The sequence below is a fragment of the Stenella coeruleoalba genome (assembly GCF_951394435.1).
Source record: "Stenella coeruleoalba genome assembly, chromosome: 15".
Taxonomy (NCBI): Eukaryota; Metazoa; Chordata; class Mammalia; order Artiodactyla; family Delphinidae; genus Stenella; species Stenella coeruleoalba.
This window is the reverse complement of record NC_137161.1, coordinates 29,855,476-29,878,823: the sequence shown is the minus strand read 5'-3', so window position 1 is coordinate 29,878,823 and position 23,348 is coordinate 29,855,476. Positions and strand designations below refer to the sequence as shown.

The window sequence follows — 23,348 nt, the reverse complement described above, 5'->3', positions numbered from 1 at the left end:
TTTAAATATTAAAAATAAGTATGTACAATTTAAGAAGTATAGATAAAGGCTCTCTAGTCAAAACTGTGTAATGAAAACATAGACCAATAAGAAAGAGATAAAAGTGCATATGAAAATTTAGTACACAGTACAAGTCACATTTTAATTAGTGGAACAGATGATTTCAAGCATTTCTTTCAACTCTGAGATCCTATAATCCACCAGGAAGTTTAGTACTAACCCACAATGAGGTATCAAATAATTCACTCTCACTGTGCCTCAATTTTCCTCAATCGACAGAGGATAACTAAAGCATAAAGATTCTGTGGTTGTATTTTTACTATATCTGAAAACTGACATATTTCAGTAACCAAAAATGAACACCAGGTTTAATTTTTAACTTCATATTGGTTTACTTAGTATCACATTATATAGTCTGGTTTCAGCTAGTCAATTTATTGCTTAAACCAAATAAGCTCCATCGGCCTCTCAGTACAGCTGGTGTTCTTAGCAATTCTGAATTCATCTGGTCACATCGGCTATGTGAGGGTAGGCAAAGTCCTTCAAAGAGGCTTGGAGCAGGGAACTGAAAAGAACAGCTGCATCTGCAGCAGTCTCAATGCCTCACAGCCCACTCTTCTTCCTGCCTCCCTCAAAAACCACAAGAACAACGACTAAGTGAAGCACAGCTGGCCCAATGCAGATGCTCGATTAAGGGAACCATCATTCAAAATGTGGAAATCACGTGAATCAAAGTTTCTCTTTAGGTAAGTTACTTCACAAAATTAAACTAACCATTACAGCAGAAATTAACACAACACTGTAAATCAACTATACTTCAATTTTAAAAAATTGGAAAAAAAATTAAACTAACCATGGTTTTTTACTACATGACCTCCCTTGTCATGCCCTGTCCCCCTCCAACCCTGGCCCATTCATACAGATACTCACATATAGGCTCAAATACTCCACTGGAATTATACAAAAAGAAGCACATTATTATAACGCAGGCAAGCCATTCCCAATTTTGATTCATGGTTAAATTACATCTTACGGTAAACTTCTGTCAACTTCTCTGAGTTTATATAAAACCTCCGAAATGTTTTGATAGAAAATCCATTTATTTGCTAATTATCATTATGGTACTAACAGCTGCCATTTAGCAAATGCCTATTATGTGCCAAATCTTATGCTAGGAGAACACCATGAATATAAAGATGAACACAGCTGAGGCCAGGCACTCACAGGCAAGATGATGACAAAATGGACCCACTGTTTTTCAGATGAAGAACATCAAGAGGCACTTACTAGAAAACTTTAAGCCTTTTCCTTACTGAGGAAATATCAAATTACAATTTAAGATAGGACTTCAGGGACTTCTCTGGTGGTCCAGTGGTTAAGAATACGCCTTCCAATGCAGGGGACACAGGTTCGATCCCTGGTCTGGGAACTAATATCCCACATGCCATGGGGCAACTAAGCCCACATGCTGCAACTACTGAGCACGTGAGCCACAACCAGAGAGCCCACGTGCCACAACAAAAAAAAGATCCCGCACGCTGCAACGAAGATCCCACGTGCCACAACTAAGAACCAACGCAGGCAAATAAATAAATAAATAAATATTTTTTAAAAAGATAACACTTCAAATTAGTAGTCAAAAATTCTTCCATTTAAATCTATACCTATCAAATATTCCCACAGTAAAACCGTATTTATTGCTAAATTTCAGCTGTTTACTTTGTGAAAGATGTCCCTTTTTCCAGTATCTAAGTGTTTGAATTCTGTCAATTCTTCCTTCACATCTCCACGATAGGTTGCTTTCTTATCTCTCTTAATCCAAGGTGAATTACCTCATCTAACTTTCATTATCACAACAGAAATTTTGAAAATGAAGGGAATCCTAACATAATATACATAGGCATTATGGCATTTAAATAGTTTCAGGATTGATAAGGCCTAGAATTTTAAAAGGTGAAGTAAACAGTAATCAGAGAAGAAACAAAATGAGAAAAAATTAACAACATGATTAGACTATTTTAACAGATGAAAAAATCGGTAAAGCACACTATAAGGTACAGGTCACATGGCCACTCTGGAGCTCCCTTACATGAAAGATGCTTCTCCAGGGGCAGATTTGTGAAGAGCTCTATTAGTTTGGGCCAGGCACTTCTGAATGATGCAATGAAATGCAGTGCAGACTTCAGATTATCCAAAGACTTGATATATATGAAGCACCACAGACTTGACCTATATGATGCATCAGAATCTCCCCACCTCTGTTCCCATATCTTATCCCTTACCTAAAGTGCCCTCTCTCCTTTTTTTCAAATCTTTCTTCACCACTCAGACAAAAGCACCACAAACAATAGCAAATAGCAGAAGGCCTAAGACAGTAACTGCACACAACTTTTGTTGTCCCATGCACTCAGACAACACCAAACATAGCTTACTCCGGCATGCTAACAAAACTACATCAACAAATATGGCATTAGAAGTAATTCAAATCCACATCAAATATTTTAAATATAGATCAGGAAATTCATACCTAACATAATGCTATGAAAAAACAATGGGATAAGGTAATCCTATGAATAATATGTAAGTCCAATATCACTTCATATTTTACTTCATTTTCATTTTAAACACAAGAGAAAAGGAAGAAGCACTTCTTCTTCAATTACCTGTTGTACAAGACTGCTGAATGGCCAAATCTGTTGACATCATGGTGGAGATCAGGTCTGGGAAGCACTGACCATCGGTCACAAGCTAGGAGCAAGAAAAACACATTTCAGAAGGGACTGTCACTCATAATCAATAGGGACTGGCATTTTCTTTGGGAAAGAAGACTGTAATAAACACAAATATATCTCTCAGTTTTTCTTAGTCACACCATTATTTCTGAAGTAAAATGCAGCAGCAACAGAACAGAAGGGCAAGGAAGAACGGTAGGACTCTATAGCAATTCTAATTAGTGAATGCACATTCACATCACTCACTCTGTTGCCTATCAATATTACCCACTAGAATGTTTTTTTTTTTTTTTTGCCATACGCGGGCCTCTCACCGCTGCAGCCTCTCCCGCTGCGGAGCACAGGCTCTGGACGCGCAGGCTCAACGGCCATGTCTCATGGGCCCAGCCGCTCCGCGGCATGTGGGATCTTCCTGGACTGGGGCACAAACCCGCGTCCCCTGCATCGGCAGGCGGGCTCTCAACCACTGCGCCACCAAGGAAGCCCTAGAATGTTTTTTAACTTAAGCAAATTTTACATTTTTCAAAGCTTACATAAGTAAAACATGTGAATTCCATAATTATTTTTCACTCTATATTGCTTTGCCCAAACTCAGTAACTAAAATAGAAATGTACAGGTGGAAAATTAAAACTAAAAAAAAAAAAAAAAATCAAGCTTTATCTAATTTTTAAAAGGTCCTTTCCTAGACCCCCTAGATCTACTAATTTCCCTTTGTTCTGATTCACGCTAGCAACTTCTCTTCTGGACCTCAATACCAACAGGTGCTGCTGAACCATACCAACCTCTGACTCACTGTCTTCTGTTCCCAGACACACAGACTTTCACACTCACTAAACAAAGGTTCTTCCACTCAATCTGGACATTTATTCAACCCTGACAACAAAAGCTTTCACTTTCTTCTCCTACCCAGCCTGAACTCTGTGGTCTTCCTCACATGCAGAACAGAGGCCATCAACTCCCACAGCTTCCTGACCACCCACCTTGCTTCCTTCCCTAAAACCAGTGTGGCAGGAGCCCTTCCTCTTATCCCACCTGACTTTTACCACAGTATTTAAATATGCCCAAGGAGGCACTCAACTCACCCCTTTTCTTCCCTTCACAGACAAGGGTTTTTTTTTTTAATTAAAACGGTCAACATTCACTGTGTACATCTCACCATATATTACTTCTCAGCCTCCTGTAATCTGGATCATTCCTCCATGTCCAGAGGGTAGTAACTGATCTCTTTGTTGCTAAATGTGAAAGACTCTCCAGTCCTTATTTTACTTAATCCCTCTGTAGCCACTGTTAACTGCTACCTCTCAGGTCCCCAGTTTTGCCTCACTTTCCTCCTATTCTCTGACATGCTTCTGCAATCTCCATTCTCTTTAAGACTTCTTTATGTATCTATTCCCTGGCTCTTTGCTTGTCCCTGATGACACATGCTCCCTACAGAAGTTCACCCCCTCCTACAGCTCCCCACTGATCTCTGTACTGCTCTGTCCCACAGTCATCTCCAGCTGAACATGCCCCCAAATCCAATTTACTCACTTCCTCCCAGACCCTGTCCCTCTACTTCTATTTCCAGCCTTGGTGAAAAACACCATCTACTGTGGCCCACACCAGATACCAGATAAGGATGCTGTCACAGCTCTCAAAACACTCGGGACAATCCTCGGGTTCCCAGTAATTCTCAAACACATATGTCTCTTTATCCTCATTGCCACTTCCACAGTCTTGGCTCAAACCCTCCTCAGGACTTCATCAACAGCCTCCTAACTCCCATCTAGCCCCTTCCCAACTACTCATCACAATGCCACAAAAAGATCTTCCTAAGACACAAATACAATTCTATCACCTCTTCTGTAAGATTCTTCAAAAAGCCCAAACCCCTCAGCATGACATAACAGGTCCCTCAAGATCTGACCAGACAACTGCTTGCTTCTAGTTCCACTTAGAGCCACTCTTCCCTGATGTGCTACTAGAATACAGCCAAAACTAAATACTCATAGGCCCAAAGTATGTGGCATGGTCTCTTTCCACCTCTGTGTCTCTAAACATGGGCTTCCTTTGCCTGATAAGTCCTGCCTAACTTGGCCCAGCCAACTTCCCAGTGCTAGGACCCAGCCTGGATGGCCTCCTCAAAAAGGCTTTCCCTGACTGTACCCTTTACCCCTCATGAACTAAGGGATGCTCACAGGTGCTCTCATATGTTCTTCTCAGAGCAAGTAACACCCTGAATGCAATTATATTGTCTGCTCAGTTCTCTGCCTCCCCCACCATGAGGCCAAGGACTGTAACTTATTCCTCTTATGATCCCCAATGTATAAGTTCAGTGGCTGGCACATAAATGTCTGTTAAAAAAGAACATCTGATGATATTTATATTTATATCATATGATATATGATAAATATTAAAGAATTTCTAATATCTGTTTTGCATGAACCAATATTGCCCTCTTCTGGTCAGTACATTACCACACCAAATTCTTAAAAAATCGCTGTCCAAGTATTACATCAAGAATGTGTGAAACCAGTTTCAAGGGAATAAGATAAACTTAAACCAACTTAACACAATGCTGGTGGTCACAACTACGTAACACATATTACTATGTAAGGCTTTTATCTGTGACACAGGAGAGCCCAATCACCCCAACTCATCAAAGGAGGGACTTCAAAAAGAATTTAATATAGAAGTAATGCTTTTTAACAGATTACAATATCAGTCAAATTAACATAAAAAATTCCATTTGGACCTCTTTCAAATAGCTTGACCATTTTTAACTAGAAATATTTTGTTTCTTTTAAAACGTTGCTTACAGACAAAAAAGATTCTTAATGCTAAAATGGCTTTGGGAAACATACCAATGTCGTAAGCCATGAAATCTGAAGAGAAGCATTTGGCTCCATGGCTCATGGATGTGTCATTGTGTGTGTTTCCTCCAAACACCAGCATGGTTCCACTCACTATCACAGCTGTGTGCAAGTAACGGAAAAATCGGCTGTCCTTAAGAATAGTCCTTTTAAGTTTATTTAAAAATAATAAATACAAGGTTAGTTCTTTAGAATATTTATCATCTATTTGCTAATACAAACATAACCATTTTCTTAACTTCAGATCCAAGTGTGCAAATAATTCTAGATTTTTCTCTGTATATAAGTAACTTTCTCAACAATAAACATGTAAAATTGAAAGACGTATGAGAATTTTGATAAGATATGTTAAGAGCCTTAAAAATGTTCATACTCTATGTTCATACTCTATAATTCCAGTTTCTGAGTAGATATTATGTGAAATATGGATTGAAGCTTACATATGTTTTATTAATAAGACAAGAGCTAGAAACCAAAACTTCCAACTGTATGGGCTCAGGATACCCACATGATGGAGTATTACACAGTCACTAAAAATGAAAATTTTAATGACAGACAATGTAAAATGGTGTCCACAGCATGGTCTCAAATATGTAAGGAAATATGAAAAGAAACCATTGCTTTATAATTATATTATTTCATAACTCAAATGTGCTTTACATTTTTTAAGATTAGCATACTTTATATAGACCAGTATATAGTAGAGTGAGGACAGCTCTAATCTTTTAGGTACTGAGACCACCTCTGTTTGATGATTTCATGGAATGATGCCAGTAACTGACCCTAATGATAACACCTTGGTCAACAAGAAAAGGTTAAAAAGTGGATATATTCTACTTAATTACAATAGTGTGCATAAACTCAGCTATGTAGAACAATTTATTCCTTAGGATTCTGAAGAGCTAAAATTTTACAGTGGTACTGAGTGTATGAATATTGAAAAACAAAAAAAAAACCAACAAAAAAACCCAAGATTCTAATCAACCTACTACAAAATTATAGATACTACTACTTTATTACTTTCTGCTTATTTCACAATTTCTGTTTACAACGATGAAGAGAATTATCTGCAAGGCCTGAAAACAAAAATGTAGCACAATTTTCCCAGCAACTGCCAGAATTCCCACCTTAAAGTGAAAGCTCAAGAAAAAGCACCCACCACATCTGGGTGTCCACATTGTATCTGTAGAGATCATCTGCAAGCCGGTATTTATTGGCACTGAAAGCCTTGTAGCCTCCATGAATATACAGGGACCTGGTCCTGTGGTCATAGACACTGCTATGGCCATAGCCCCCTTGGACAAGGGCACCCTGGGTATGTAATATACTCCATGTGTTCTTACCTGGAAAGGGCAAACAGTTAAAGGCAAATGTTGCAGGCTCCTCCTAATACTTAAAATTACCAATTAGCTTAAGACAAGAGAAGAGATTTCAGGAGACTTGATACATGTAACTTTCTTTAACCATTTTATTTTTAAAGGAAGGCCATCTAAAACTTGTAACAAATCCAGGTGGCCAAACTTCAACCTGTTAAATGTTCTGATGTTCTAATATGTAGGAAAAGAATTACATTAAATTTAAAAGACTCAGATCCCCCTCAATTGAACACTTAATTCCCCATGACCTTTACGGACCAATTTGCAGATGTACTTTACGGGCCTACTTTCTTAAAATATCATCCACATCCACAAAAACAAATATAATAAAATTTAACCAAAGGAAAGATTATATACTAAGGGGAAATCACACTCCATTAAACCAATCTCTAAAGGGCTTTTCAAATATTTTTTTTTTCTTCAGAAGTATTTGTTGTTTCAAACCCTTTTTATTTATTTTATTTTCAACACTCATAGCATTTAGTGCTATTTTTGGCTCCTTGCCAAACTGACAGTAACAAATATATACCACATAGCACCATCAATAATCTAAACTTCACTGGCAATTCATCAATGCTAACTGTATCTCAAGATCAAGTACTGGGTCAATGTTAGGTTGAATTTTGTTAAACAGTCATAATAATAAGAGTAAAATTTTAAATCTGACATTCAAAAACGATTCACTGAAAAAAATATACGTACCCAAGTCATACTCCTGCACATTGCTAATATATCCATAGAGAGGGCAGTGACCAAAGATAATCAGCATGACCACTTGGCCAGTTTTCAATGTGACAATGTGTGCTGAGTGCCCAACCACTGCATACTGCTCCTTTGCTTTAGGGGACAACAATACCCATGATTCATTATGAATATGAAACACTCTCAACTCATTGGTCACATTCCCTGTTGAATCAATTTTTCCTCCGTACATGTAAATTTTATCCTATGGAAAAAAATGTAAACAAAATTCTAAAAAACATCAAAAGGATCAAATCTAAACACAGAAAAAGGAACAGTTCAAAACCTCAATATTATTCTTAGCTTAAAAAGTGTTAGTGAAAAGCACCTTTCAGTGAATTATTAGGTAAAGGATGTAGAAAGAACAAAATAAAATAAATCTAACCTATATCCCTAATACTTTGCCACTTTTCTTGGACTTCCTCACACAAGATCTTTTACAATATAAAATGGCTTGGAAAAATAAAGTTGAAATAAACTAAAAAACAGGGAAATGAAAATGATTACTCACATTGTAAAGTCGCTATCCTTGGCTAAACTTGCTAATGAACGTAAAAGCTAACCTACACTAGATTAATTTTTAACCATTTAGTATCACAATCATAATATCCCAGTTTGAATATGAATCCGTTTAAATCTCTCGGGTTAAAGTAGTTTCAACTTTAATTTCCACTTATAACTTAGCCAATTATATACCCCCCACATTAGAAAGTTTTCCCCCAATTAAAAATCAACACGGAAGTCAAAATCAGAGACAGAAAGCAGAATGGTGGTTGCCAGGGGCAGGCAGGAGGAGGGAATGGGGAATTATTGCTGAATGGGCATAGAGTTGCAGTTTTACAAGATCAAAAGAATTATAAAGATGAAAAACAAAGCAAAAAAAAAAAAGAATTACCAAGATGGATGGTGATGATGGCTGCACAACATTATGAGTGAAATTACTATCACTGAATTGTACACTTAAAAATGGCTAAGTATGTTATACATACTTTACCACAATAAAAAAGATTAGAAAAAAAAATCCAACACTAAATAGCTATTTCAATCACATAATATGAGAAAGTGAAGAGTTCAGTTTCTAGCTTAGTACAGAGTGGAGACATTTTACCTTGTATAATGCTAAAGAATGACCATATCTAACAACCACATTGTTCACAGAACGGTTCAGTGCAAGCCACTCCCTAGAAGCAAGGTCATACCTACAAAACAAACAGATCATATTTTCACCCAAATGACAAAACAGAACATCTTGAAGTCTTTATTTGTGATCTAATCCACTTTGGAGATGCTCGTTAAATCTGCAATGGATATAGTGAGGTACCTGGGCAAACAAACCTAACATCTGGGCCTATGGGGCACATGAGAACTCAGGAAGGGGGAGCTGGGTTCCACAGCTCTGGGACGAGAAAGAAAATCTACTGGAATTTTCTAATGCTTCCTGAAAACCTCTTCTACACACTAAATCACTTGCAGGTTTGCATTATACTCAAGGAACTTTTATTACTATAACTTTTCTTTCATTTAACCATGCAAAAGTAAAGACAAATACTGAAAAAGGGATGATAACTAAGTTAAAAAAAATTCTTAGCCTTTCCTTTTATCTAATTTATTTTAAAAAGTAATATTTTCAAAAAAACTAGAATATCATTATAGCATTTCAATTATGCTATGAATACACTTAAAGACCTTTAAAATATAAAAATGCCCAGAAGAAAATCATTTATACTCTTACATTGCAGCATTAATCACATTCAATATCTTAGAATATTAGTTTTGTTTTTGAGGAAAACATCATTCTATTGTTTTTATTAAAATTATACATACTCACTATAAAAAGGGTAATCAATGCAAAAAAAACAAAGAGCCAAAAACTTAAAAATGACCCCAGGGCTTCCCTGGTGGCGCAGTGGTTGAGAGTCCGCCTGCCGATGCAGGGGACACGGGTTCGTGCCCTGGTCCGGGAAGATCCCACGTGCCGTGGAGCGGCTGGGCCCCGTGAGCCATGGACGCTGAGCCTGCACGTCCGTAGCCTGTGCTCCGCAATGGGGGAGGCCACAGCAGTGAGAGGCCCGCGTACCGCAAAAAAATAAATAAATAAAAAATAAAAATGACCCCACATTCTGTCATCTAGAAATGAATATCATTAAGTAAACATCATTCCAGACATTTTCTATGCATACATACAAATAGAAGAATAGACTGATAATATACATTTATACAAAGGGGATCCTAATATAGGTGAATTTTAATAAACAGTGTTAATTTTAATTTTATGTAATTTAATAGAAAAAAGAAACCAAAAATACTGTTATATTTTAAATGTTTTTCTATAAGTTTCCCTGAATACAAGATTTTTAAATTATGAAAAACATTATGTAAACAAGAACATGTAAGAAAGTTTTATCACAACGTAATAGCAAAAAAGGGAAATAAATATCCATCAATAGAAAATGGATTAATAAATTATAGATATCTATATAACATTTATAGAGTGAATATACTCAAGCACTGTATTATTAACACAAATCTTGAAACAATGTTAAGCTAAAAACGCAAACTGCAGAATACTGTTCCTGTAAAGACTAAAACAAGAAAATTTATTAACTCTAAAAATGTTCATATATATTAAAAGTCTAAAGATAAGTATGTGAACAAATGACATCACAATATCAGGATATTGATTATCTCTGGGATTTCAGAGGGGCATGTGGGATCTTAACTATATTAGCAATGTTTTATTTCCTAACCTGGATGATGAATGTATTAGCATTCATTATTTTTCTCTAAACCTTTTCCTTTGTTTTAAATATTTTATACATGATCTGAAGAAAACATAAAATAGTGACATTCATTAAATATGAATAACACTTAAATCAATACCAGCTATTATTTTATGTATTTTTTTGAATATGCTACATTTTTAAAATACATGAAAAGTTATTTAGAGAGTAAACTCCCTTTAGTTTTAAAATTACATGTAATTTAATTTTGGACAGACTCCACTAACTTCCTACTTTGAAAGTTGAAAACATTAGCACCCACATTTCCTCCCATTTCTTCTCCCAATTTTTGTTATATAATTTTTACATTGTCCAGGTTCAAAACATGCACATCCCATTCTATAATTTCATAGTTATTTAGTACTGGATCTGTATTTTAGTTGAATCAGTCTCCTCACAGTCCTCTTACCACAACTTCTCCTTCTTGAGTCTTTAATTCTTAATTGGCTAGACTGCACTGTCAAGTGGTTATTCCTAGTGGAGATTATACGTGCTCCTCCCCGTAAATTCTTTCATGTTGAAGAATATCTGCTTGCTAGCTTTAGAGGTGAATGACATCTTGGCTGCATATAATACTCATGGGCCATCCTTTCTTTCCCGCACAACTTTGCTGACGCTGCTCCCTTGAATGTTGCTGGTATTGAATGCTGCCAGTGGAGGTCTGAGGCCAATCTGATTTTTTTCCACTTTTGTGTGGTTTGCTTTTCTGCTTGGAAGTCAGAAGTCTCAATCATTCTCATTCTCTCTCCCCCTCCTTTCTTCCCTCCCTCTCTCTAAATAAATAAATATACATAAATATATATATGTATTATATATAAATATATATGTATTTCTCTCACTGTTTTTTAAAGACACAATATTGTACTTTACTTATGGTAGAAATAACTTAAATCCATCCAGGTAAATGTTTTAACAAAATGGACTGCATACTACTGCAACTTTTATGGCATTCTGGAAAGTGTTTCCTAAGAAGAACTAGCATGGCTTCTGAAAAACACATATATACCATATGTTCAAGCCAAAGGCCTGTTTCTTTAATCTTGAAAGAAAGGAAAGAAACAGAGGGAGCACAGAAACAAGTCTCCACGTGACCCAATCCATATCTCTTTCAAGTAACATGGAAGGTGCTCAATCTGTATCTTAATGCATTTTACTCTTCCTCAATCAATAACGTGTCAGCCCAAGAGCTGGTCAGAGACACTAAGGTGCCGGCAGGTGCTCAAATCTGGTTAAGATGAACTGCCAAAAGACACTTACATAACAGGTTGTCACTCTTTTCACAATACAGAGAAGCAAACACAAGACAAGAACAATGTTGATGCAATAAACTGTAAGAAATGCCAAGTGCCAAATAAACGCTCCTTCTTCTGGGAGCTGAGTCCAAGATAAAGGAATATTGAACAATTAGTTCTAAGATCTGGACATGCAGTTAAGCAAAGACAAACCTCAGGAATTCAGAAGTAGGTGTCTTCCATAAAGGTGCAGCCACCCCTCTCACAAATTCCTCCCTGATGGCTGGTAACACAATGCCCATCATGCCACAGGGCACATCCTCTGCCCCTCACAGTGGCCTGGTATTCCAATTACAGTGTCTGGCCATCCAAAGACCACAGGAAAGGCTCTACAGAAATTGAACTTGACCCCAGCCAGCAGGAGTCAAGAACTACCTGAGGCTTCCCACCCAATAATTTGCCGTTTATCCTACAAGTTCAATAATTTGATCAAATCAGGTTTTGTCATTGAACAACTATAATATTTTTCCTGAAACATCTTGTACTATTTCAATCCACTTGGTCTATTTGTTAGGTTCTTTTCTTCAGTGACAGCAATTATCTGTATTATATTGGACCTTCTGTCTCCCATGTCTTTGTTTTTTCAAACTATTTAACTTTTTCATCTGTATTCATTGGAATCACGTCTACCAAGCTGGCAGCAGTTCGATTTTCATTGTAGTTTTTGCTGTGTGTAACTTATTTATATTTCTTTACCTGTGTACTCTCCCATTTCATCTCATTGTTATTATCTTCTTGCTTTTCAGCTTGTTTTTCTGAATTCAAATTCTCATTATATTGATCCATAGCACAAAGCAGTTGGAAGGAATACTTTTCCTCTATGATCAGTTGTTGTCAGTTTTACAGGCTGTGTTCTTTCCTCTTTACCTTTTCACCATAGATATTTGCATTTGCTACAATGTCACTTCTTTTATCTTGCTTGTGGTTAGACATTGCTATCCAGACATTACATTTGCAAACTGTGGGTGATTTCTTAATTCCTTTTCTACTGTATCTAAGACAAGTTTATCTTTGCATCCTAGCTTTAGTGTGAGAGTTGGCATTTTATGTTATGTCCACTTTTCTGAAGTCTGAAGAAATGCTGGGGCTCAGGTGGGGGTGGGGGTGTGCAGTCTATTTGAATAAAATATCCAGGGTCTATTCGCCTCTGAGATTTTGTTTAAGTGTCCTATCCCAGGGTTCAAATTTTGGGATAGCCAAATTACATAGGGGCCCTGACTTCTGGGCAGACTCAGCCACTTGATCAATTTCCCCCTTTTTCACTTGATCCTCCTTAGCAACTATTTCTTACACTACTCAGTTAAAAGGGCAAGAAAACAATGATACCCACTCAGTTTGCTTCTCTCTAGATTTGGGGCTATTAGTGAGAACTCTCAGAATTTCACTCATATGGTTTCTGTGGGGGCTTGCTGTTTCTGTGTGTCTGTTTTAAGTTTATCAGATTAGGTGATACTCCTTACCTTGTGTGGTTACCTGTTGCTCAAATTTCTTACTATTATTTTTTTAGCTTAAAAAAACCCCTATTTTTTTGCTCAAGGGAAGGAAATTCAGTGACATTTCAATTGGAAATCTTAACCAGATGACCAAGATAATTTGTTTTGCAAGAGGACCCTTGGGTGACATAAAATGGGAAATGCTTTTTAATGCAACTTAAAAGTTTTGGGTTAACAGGGTTGTGGAGAAAATAGAGAGGGCAATTCCTGCAATATGCTTATATAAGAGTATAGACAATGATAAAATTTATGATCTAAGTTCCAGAAATACTCCCTCTAAAAGGAGTCACTATATTCACTTTTCATGAGTTAGTAAAAATTTATTTGAAACTATATTAGTATTTACACAAAATACATAAAGCTGTAAAAATCATGTTTTGATCAAGTACAAGAAGAGAAATGTTAAAACCTAAAAAATAAACGTGGAGATACATTCGTTAGATTACTCCTTTCTGCACGTGGACGCCGCCGAGTAAGCATCATTGACATCTTCCCTCTCCACTGCCGTCATGTCTAAGTCAGAGTCTCCCAAAGAGGCCAAACAACTGCGGAAGCTCTTCATCGGAGGTTTGAGCTTTGAAACAACTGATGCGAGTCTGAGGAGCCATTCTCAGCAATGGGGAGCGCGCACAGACTGTGTGGTGATGAGGGATCCAAACACCAATCGCTCCAGAGGCTTCGGGGTTGTCATGTATGCCACTGTGGAGGAGGTGGATGCAGCCATGAAGGCAAGGCCACACAAGGTGGATGGAAGAGTTGTGGAACCAGAGGGCCATCTCAAGAGAAGATTCTCAAAGACCTGGTGCCCACTTAACTATGAAAAAGATTTTTGTTAGTGGCATTAAAGAAGACACTGAAGAACATTATCTAAGAGATTATTTTGAACAGTACTGGAAAACTGAAGTGACTGAAATCATGACTGACTGAGGCAGTGGCAAAAAGAGAGGCTTTGCTTTCGTAACCTTTGATGACCATGACTCCGTAGACAAGACTGTCATTCAGAAATATCACACAGTGAACGGCCACAACTGTGAAGTAAAGAAAGTCCGATCTAAGCAAGAGAAGGCTAGCGCTTCATCCAGCCAAAGAAGTCGAAGTGGTTCTGGAAGCTTTGGTGGTGGTCGTGGAGGGCGTTTTGGTGGGAATGACAGCTTTGGTCGTGGAGGAAACTTCAGTGGTTGAGGTGGCTTTGGTGGCAGCCACAGGGGTGGTGGCTATGGTGGCAGTGGGGATGACTATAATGGATTTGGTAATGATGGAAGCAATTCTGGAGGTGGTCGAAGCTACAGTGATTTTGGCAATTACAACGATCAATCTTCAAATTTTGGACCCATGAAAGGAGGAAACTTTGGAGGCAGAAGTTCTGGCCCTTATGGTGGTGGAGGCCAGTACTTTGCCAAACCACAAAACCAAGGTGGCTATGGCGGTTCCAGCAGCAGCAGTAGCTATGGCACTGGCAGAAGGTTTTAATTACTGCCAGGAAACAAAGCTTCGCAGAAGAGGAGAGCCAGATAAGTGACAGGGAAGCTACAGGTTACAACAGATTTGTGAACTCAGCCAAGCACAGTGCTGGCAGGGCCTAGCTGCTTCAAAGAAGACATGTTTTAGACAATACTCCTGTGTATGGGCAAAAAACCCTCGAGGACTGTATTCGCAACTAACTGTATAACAGGTTATTTTAGTTTCTATTCTGTGGAAAGTGTAAAGCATTCCAACAAAGGGTTTTAATGTAATTTTTTTTTGCACCCATGCTGTTGATGGCTAAATATAATCGTCTGATCATGACGCTGAATTAATGCGCCTTTTTTAAAAACGTGCTCTGTAAAGTTAGTCTACTCTGAAGACATTCTGGTAAACGACTGCAACAGTGTGAGGTCAGAATTTCTTCAGGGTGATGCCAGGTTCCATTTGAAATTTATTCACAACCTGCTTGTGAATAAAGCCAGCATCTTCAGAAACTTGGTGTAGTTGAACTGACAGTTACTGTGTTGTGACCTGGAGTTCACCGTTAAAAGGGTCACCCAAACAAAGTCATGGAGTTTTTTGGTTATTAATATGATTGTTGGCACATCCTATGCAATATATCTAAATAGAATTATTATGGTACAAGATAAAGTTATAGATGGGAATGAAGCTTGTTTATCACCCATTATCATGGGTAATCAATAAACTATTTAATACCCTCTTAAAAATAAATAAAATTAAAAAAAATAAACATGGCTTACAAGGTACACCTGTCAAAAGTAGTAGGTAACATCTATATTTCTAAGAACAAATATTTGTGAAAGAAATAAGATAATTCATTTACTCTCTTATTCATTTGATAAATACTTATTTGAGCACATTCTATGAGCTAAGCCGAATTGAGTAAACAAGGTCTCTAACCTTGGAGAACATATAGTGGAAAAGGCAGAAAATGAGCAAGCACAGCAATGGGCACAAGTAGAATAAAAATTATGAACACTGCTCTAAAGGAAATGAGAACTATGAAAAAAAACAGGGAGCACCTGTCTGAACTAGCTGATCGGGGAGGATCTCACTATGGGACATTTAACTGACAGGATTCGTAAAGGAAGAAACCAGCCCTGAGGTACAATGGCAGGAACAGTCTAGATAAAGGGAAGAGCAAGCATAAGGAGTTTTAGGTAAGGAAAGAGGGCTGATGGGGCAGGAGGGGAGCAAGTTGAGTATGGGAAGGTAAGCAGCAGTCACATCAGGTAGGATCATTAAGTCCCATGGGAAGTCACTGAAGGGTTTTAAGAAGGTAGTAAATGATAAAATGTATACCCTAAAAAATCACCCCAGTTGATATTTAGAAAATGGATTAAGCAGAATGAATGGAAACAGACAGACTTTATAGGAACCTACTGCTGAATCCTAGATGAGAGATATTGGCAAGCTGGTCTTAAGAGAGAAAAGAATGAATATGACATGTATTTGGTGACAGAGTTGATGGGCTTGACATGAGATTATGCTATGAGGAGGTAAAGGAGAGGAAGTATCAAAATGACTCCCAGATTTCTTACTTCAAGGGAGGATGATGCCAGGAAGAAGTACAAAAATCACATAAATGGTAGAATATATGACTCATAGTATCTAGTATAACAGTGGAAGGGACAATCACCTTTACACCTTTAATTTTACCTTTACTTCTCAGGGTGGCAACACTAGAAGTAGTGAGAAGTGGTTAGAGTAGGGATAGATTTTTTTTTTTTTTTGCAGTACACGGGCCTCCCACCGCCGTGGCCTCTCCCGTTGCGGAGCACAGGCTCCGGACGCGCAGGCTCAGCAGCCACGGCTCACGGGCCCAGCCGCTCCGCAGCATGCGGGATCCTCCCAGACTGGGGTACGAACCCGCATCCCCTGCATCGGCAGGCGGACTCCCAACCACTGCACCACCAGGGAAGCCCTAGGGATAGATTTTAAAAGAAGAGCTAACAAGATCTGCTGACATATTGTGGCAGGCAGACACTAGGGTGGTCTTCATGATCCCTGCCTCCTGGTGTTCATACCCATGTATATAATATCCTCCCCTCGAGTGTGAGCAGGATCTATGACTTGCTTCTAACCAACAGAATATGGCAAAAATAATGAGATGTCATTTCCATGACATCTATCGTGCTAGCAGACTCAGGCCAGAGACTCTCCCTGTGGCCTGATAAGTAAGCAGCCATACTGGGGAAACCCTACCAATAAGGAACTCTGGACAGCCTCCAGGAGTTGAGGTGGCCTCCAGTTGACAGACAGCAAGAAGCCAGGGCCCTTAGTCCTACAACCACCAGGAAATGGGTGAGCTTGGAAATGGATTCCTGCCCAGTTGAACCTCTAAATTAGAACACAGGCCAGGTAACACCTTGATTGCTGAGAACCCAGTTAAGCCATGCCTAGAACCCTGACCAGCAGACACTATGAGGTAATAAATGTGTGTTGTTTTAATCTGCTAGTTTGTGGTAATTTACACAGCAAGAGATAACTAATACATATACTGATATGGAGTGTGAAAAAACAAGAAGTCAAGAATGACTCTGAAATTTTTGGCTTAAGCCAAATAGAACAATGGAGTGGTCGTTTACTGAGATAGGGACTTCTGGGGCAAGAACAGGCTTGGAGGAAAGATCAGTTTGGGACACATGGAGTTTTAGATGCCTATTGAGATGTCAAATAAAGAGGTGGGGATATGGGAACAGGTGATAAGTCTAGGATGCAGATATAAATTTGGAAGTCACCAGCATAAAGGCCAAGATATTACATGAGATCACCAAGGGAGTGAATACACACTCTCACAGAAGGGGACCAAGGACTGAGCCCTGGGGCACATCATCAGGCTAAGGAGCCTGAGAAGGAATGGGAAGTTAGAAAAAATGTCAAGGAAGTATGGAGTCCTGGAAGCCAAGTGAAGAAACTGTTTAAAAGAGGAGGGAGAGACTAGTTTTATCGAATGTTTGTGAAAGATCAAGTAAGATGAGGAATAAGAACTGAAAATTTAAAATCCACTCCTTAGTCATACTAGCCACATTTCAAGTGCTCAATAACCACATGTGGATAGTGACATGACAGTGTAAACACAGAGCATTCCCATCATAACCAAAACAGAAACTGTCCACTGAACAGTTCTGATGTAAAGAAACAGAAGACAGAAAAATAAGCAATATGTAGGTAACTGCTAAATGTGGTGGTGGGAGTTTGTGGAAGTCCTCTTTTGATAACCTTTATCTTTCAAAACAGAAATGGGAAACAAGGCCACTAGCTGAGCAGGAAAACAGGAGAAAATGTGGTGGAGATCTAAAAAATGAAATGACAGTATGACAGCTGAGCAGGAGAATGAGAGATGGAATAAGAAAGAATTAATGAAATGTAAACTCCTGTGGGAGTTGGGATTGTTGGAGTTCACCTAACCTCTTGACTCTGTACATGCATATCTTTTGCCAAACTTGGGCACTTTTCAACTATTATTTCTTCAAATACTTTTTCATACACACCCTCTTCTTCCAAGGCTCCTCTGGTGACAGAAATGTTAAGATTTTTTGTTACAGTCCACAGGTCTCTGAAACTCTGTTCATCTTTTAAATGTTTTATTTTCTCTGCATTGTTCAGATTAAGGAATTTCTATTGTTCTATCTTCAAGTTCACTGATTCTCTCCTCTGTCCTCTCCATTCTGTTGTTGAGAGAACTGCTGAAGCATTTTTATAATGGCTGCTTTAAAATCTTTGTCAGATAACTCTAATATATGTGTCACCTTGGTGTCAGTATCTCTTGATTGCCTTTCTCATTCAAGTTGAGATTTTCCTGGCTCTTACCATGACAAATGATTTTCAATTGAAATCTCAACATTTTGGGTATCATGACATGAGACTGGACCTTATTTAAATCTTCTGTTATAGCAGGCCTCCTCTGACACCACCCCAGTGGAGAGAGGGAAAGTCTACTCATTACTGCTGTTGCTGCCAGACAGGGGTAGAAATCCAGGCTCCCCACAGTGTCTCCACTGATGTCACAGGGGTGGGGGAGGCCTCATTAATGCCTGGTGGAGAAGTAAATCTCAGCTCCCTATATGGCCTTCTCTAACCCTACTCTGGTGGGATGAGGGGTGGTGGTTGGAGCACCTCACTTTATCCTGGCATAAGTGGAAATCTAGACTCTATACTAACACTTTGCTAGCAGGGGTGGGGGTGAAGCCACAGTCCTTTCTGTGCTGTTTGTCTAAGGTCGAGTGGTTATTTTCTAAAAGTTTTCTGTCTTGCTAAGCTGCCCCTTTCCTGGTCCTCGGGCTAGAGAAAACAGGGTTTTCTTGGGGCTTTTTCAGCTTATACCTATTAACATTTCCAGACTGCTGATTTTTCCAACATCAAGTCTGAGATATATGAGACTAAAGGAAAACGCTTGGAACTTACGATTATGTCATTTTTTGGGTCTTGAGGTCCCTAATAAGACTGCCTTCTTCAGAGTTTTCTTATGTTTGTTTTATATATAATGTCCAGGTTTTTTAACTGTACTTATCATACAAAGAATAGGGGAAAATGACCTTCATTTATTTATGATTTTTTAAAATTTCCTTTTTCATATTCTATTTCTTTTTTTTCATATTCTATTTCTAAAGGAGTATCTTTTGTGTTTATTTACTCTGTGTTCCTTCTAGGTTTGTCTTTAAATCTGAAATTATTTTAAAATTCTTTCCTAACTTCTATCATCTCATTTCTGAATTTTTCTAGTCTTGGTTATATTGTTCTTTCATGTATTTTATCATTTTCTTATTGTATGTTAGCTTACTTTGGAATACTAAGTTATAATTTTTGTCAGTTTTTCTATTATGCTTTCACATTGAAGGGGTATTATTCTACTTATTCTCTTCTTTTTTATAATAACTTTCTATGAGATTTGACCTTGATATTTTTTCTGTTGCTAAATTTTAATTTTTTTAATTTAATTTTTTTGTAATTTAAAAAAAATTTTCCTGAACCCTTATAGGAGACGCTTGATTTAGCTAGTTTTTCTAGCTTCTCAGCTCACTAGCTCCTCTTCTGTTGTAGTGTAGTGTCCAACTATTTGGCACCTTACTTGAGATCTCCTAGCTCTGTTCCCCTCTCAGACTGTTATCTGGACTTTCTTTCTCTGCTGTCCCTGTCCTGTTCAATTTGAATTCTATTCCCAGCAGCTTTTCTTCAGTGTGGGACTTTCTCCTACAAAGAGTCTTTGGCTGGTTTTTTGAAAGTTAATAAGGCACAAACTGTTCCAGCACCTTCAGATCCTACTACAGATCCCTTGAGCTCATCCCCACTACTAGAACATGCAAAATCTTCCCAATTCCAGCTGCTGTTCTCAAAGCAGCTTGCTGAGCTTTCCAGCGGGTCTTTGGGTTTACTGCTGGTGGGCCCACCGCTCCCCTTTGCTTACTCCTACATAGATACTGATAGCACAAAGGTCTTGTAGCTGTCAATGGTTTAACCCCACCTATTTGTGTGGATGCCTTCTGACCAAGTTTGTTATAGATATTATCCATGTGTTTTTTATTTTGCTATCCTAGTTGTTCTCTGTGCTTTAGTGACTATGTTTGGGGGATTCAGAAACTATACTATTACTGCCATATTTCCAGAATTCCTTAAAGAACAGATGCTGATTTTTGACAATCTTCATTAGTAGAAAATGTTTAGAAAAACTTTCCAGGGCACAAAATCAGCACAACAGTAGGTGTTCAAAAATTTCTCCCCAAAGTCAAACTCCATAGCTAATTCCACTGTGAAAACATACTCTCCCTTCAGGATGAGCAGCATGGAACCAGCAAAAGACCTTGAACCCTGGGAAGTATTAAAGAATGGCATAATTTCCACTAGCAAACTATAAATGCAAGCCGTTTAACCTATAGAAATGTTAATTAAATTAAGAGGCAAAGCAATTCCCTATTTATATAGAACCTATTATATATATCTAACACAAAATCTGAGAGACAATGTCTGGAAAAGATGAATTGTTCTTTATTACAGCAATGAATTCTTTGTGGCTCCCAATTTCAAAAACTAAGAATATGTCCCCAAAAGTCTAGAATACAACTACTAAAATACTAACAGAGATTTTCTTCAGGAATGCAATTACTAATGATTTCTTTTCTTTTTGCTTATCTCTACTTTAAATATTTTCAAAATGGAAAAGTAAGCTTCTTGTAAAAATTTTTAAAACAACTTACGCTAGAACCATGTTGTAATCTGAGTGGTTGAACATATATCCTCCAACAACCCACATTATATTTCCATTGACCACAGCTTTGTGAGAGGCTCTGGGGAGCTTTAGGTTAGAATATTCCTCTTGTGTCCAAAATGACTGGTTAGCTGGTACAGGAACTGAACATCCAGGACCTAATAAAACATAATAAATTAGCTTCACAAAATGCAGCTTTAAAATTACTGCAATTCAGGAATTCCCTGGGAGTCCAGTGGTCAGTGCTCTGCACTTCCACTGCAGGGGGCCTGGGTTCAATCCCTGGTCAGGGGAACTAAGATTCCCACATGCAGTGCAGCAAGGACAAAAAAAAAGAAAACTACTGCGTTTCAAGTTTGAATCATCTAAATACAACAAATTATCTAAAGAATATTTAGTCTTTCCTTTAGCATCTAAATATCAGACATATCCCTTTAATTTGTGCTTTCAATTTACTCAAAGGTAGTGACCAAGGGTAATCTCTAATAAAATTCAAAATCACATACTTTCTAATGAAGACCTGACCATATCTAGGTTAGGATTTTTTAGTAATGAAATACTTGCTTAAGCAGCTCTCAGAGGAAAGAGTGTACAAAGGAATTATTAATTCAAATGAAAAACTTTAGGGACTTCCCTGGTGGTGCAGTGGTTAAGAATCTGCCTGCCAATGCAGGGGACATGGGTTCGATCCCTGGTCCAGGAGGATCCCACGTGCCGTGGAGCAACTAAGCTCGTGCGCCACAACTACTGAGCCCGCGCACCTAGAGCCTGTGCTCCGCAATAAGAGAAGCCACTGCAATGAGAAGCCTGCGCAACGCAACAAAGAGTAGCTCCCACTTGTCTCAACTAGAGAAAGTTCACATGCAGCCAGGAAGACCCAACGCAGCCAAAAATAAATAAATTTTTGAAAAAAAAACAAAAAAAACTTTAGAGCTAAAATGTAAAGACTAGTCCTGGGAGTATTACAAACCATCCATTTCCAAAATCAAGAAACTCCTTTTTTGAGAGGTTTGGCTTCTGCTCCAACATTTGCAAAGTGGTAGGTAGTCAAATACTTCAATTATTTAACTGCTCAATGTCAGCCAAACCGAACAAACTAAAGCATCTAAACAAGCACATTTCTGGAAATTCAAAATAAATGTGTTCAAGAAAGGGGTAAATGTATTAAAAAAAACCCAAAAAACTAAATCAGTAACAGCTGCTATCACCCACCCCTTGAAGAATTTGCTAAAGGGCTTCTTTAATAATCTGTATCTGCAGATAATTCCAATAACTGACTGCTTTAGGATTCTACTGTATAATCAACCCCAATTTTCTCTGAATTTATTGAAAGTTTCTGTGGAGAGACCATTATTGTCAGCTCTTGTTCCACCTCCCAGCTTGGTTCTCTATGTCTTATGGCTGAGACCAAGTTCTCTAAATTCATGAATGAACTGCAAAGACTGTTAAACTGCTCCACATCTCTAGAGACCACAACCATACATCTATGAATTCAAAGATTTGTAAGAAGCTGAATAAAGAGATATGAAAATTTAAATGCTTCCTGATATTTGATTAACATAAATGGTACAGATATTAGGAATAAAGTCAATCTGCAACTTATTAAACTAGAAACATTCTGTAAATTGAAAGAAAAAAAAAGAAACAAAGAAGTTCCTACCCTGCCACTCTGAGAAGCAGGAGCATCCTCTGACATCACTTGAATTGCAGATGCCTCGATGAGGAAAACCACAGTTATTTACACAGTGAGGGATGTCACATGCTTCACCTTTCCAGTTTTCAGAACATTCACATTGAACAGTGTTGCTGCTATTACTGATCTTACATTCTCCTCGGCCTGAGCAATTATTCGGACACATGTCAAAACTATAAAAATAGTGGGGGGAAATTAAATCAACACAAAGCAACATTTTGATTAACTTAGCAGAACTTCCTCCTACACAAGGCTTAAGAAATCTTACTGTCTAGCCAGTTCATTCACAAGCGTAATTGCAGTACTTACCATTTAGCCTAAATGGGATCACTCAACCCTGCAGAACTAGGGCAAGTAATAAAATCAAATTAAACCTGTTGGATTCTCATAAGAAGAGACAGTTAAAGAGATTACAAGAAGAGAAGAGATTCTTGCAAAATATCCAGGCTTAGCTCCTTAAGGACAGGATGACTATCCTAATTCTTGGTAGCCCACAAATGGTGAGCATTATAAAATTGCCAAATGCATGCTAGCAAGGCTGGAGAAGAAAAGGATAAAACAAATTGCAAACAATACACTACCATCCTCATTCCTCTGGATAGTCTCTAAAAGTTTACAGAATTTGCTTAAGATTATTGCTCAGATTGGTGTGTATTAAATTCCTTAGCAAGTTTATCTACCCATCTCAGATGCAAGAA

The 23,348-nt window shown here is 38.0% G+C and overlaps 1 protein-coding gene and 1 pseudogene across 6 annotated transcripts in view; one reads left to right on the top strand and one right to left on the bottom strand.

Annotated features, from left to right (window-relative positions):
* ATRN (attractin) overlaps nt 1-23,348 on the bottom strand; it is a 176,384-nt gene that overhangs the window by 93,600 nt on the left and 59,436 nt on the right. For all 5 annotated transcript variants that reach the window (XM_079944490.1, XM_079944494.1, XM_079944491.1 and 2 more), the window contains exons 5-11: nt 22,618-22,823; nt 20,947-21,115; nt 8,811-8,901; nt 7,664-7,907; nt 6,745-6,928; nt 5,577-5,731; nt 2,664-2,748 (exon numbers count right to left, since the gene is read on the bottom strand). In XM_079944490.1, coding sequence (XP_079800616.1) covers nt 2,664-2,748; nt 5,577-5,731; nt 6,745-6,928; nt 7,664-7,907; nt 8,811-8,901; nt 20,947-21,115; nt 22,618-22,823 — 1,134 coding nt within the window. The remainder of the gene's footprint in view (nt 1-2,663; nt 2,749-5,576; nt 5,732-6,744; nt 6,929-7,663; nt 7,908-8,810; nt 8,902-20,946; nt 21,116-22,617; nt 22,824-23,348) is intronic.
* Nucleotides 13,287-15,566, top strand: LOC307197946 (heterogeneous nuclear ribonucleoprotein A1-like; annotated as a pseudogene). Its single transcript has one exon. The product of its transcript is annotated as a heterogeneous nuclear ribonucleoprotein A1-like (transcript).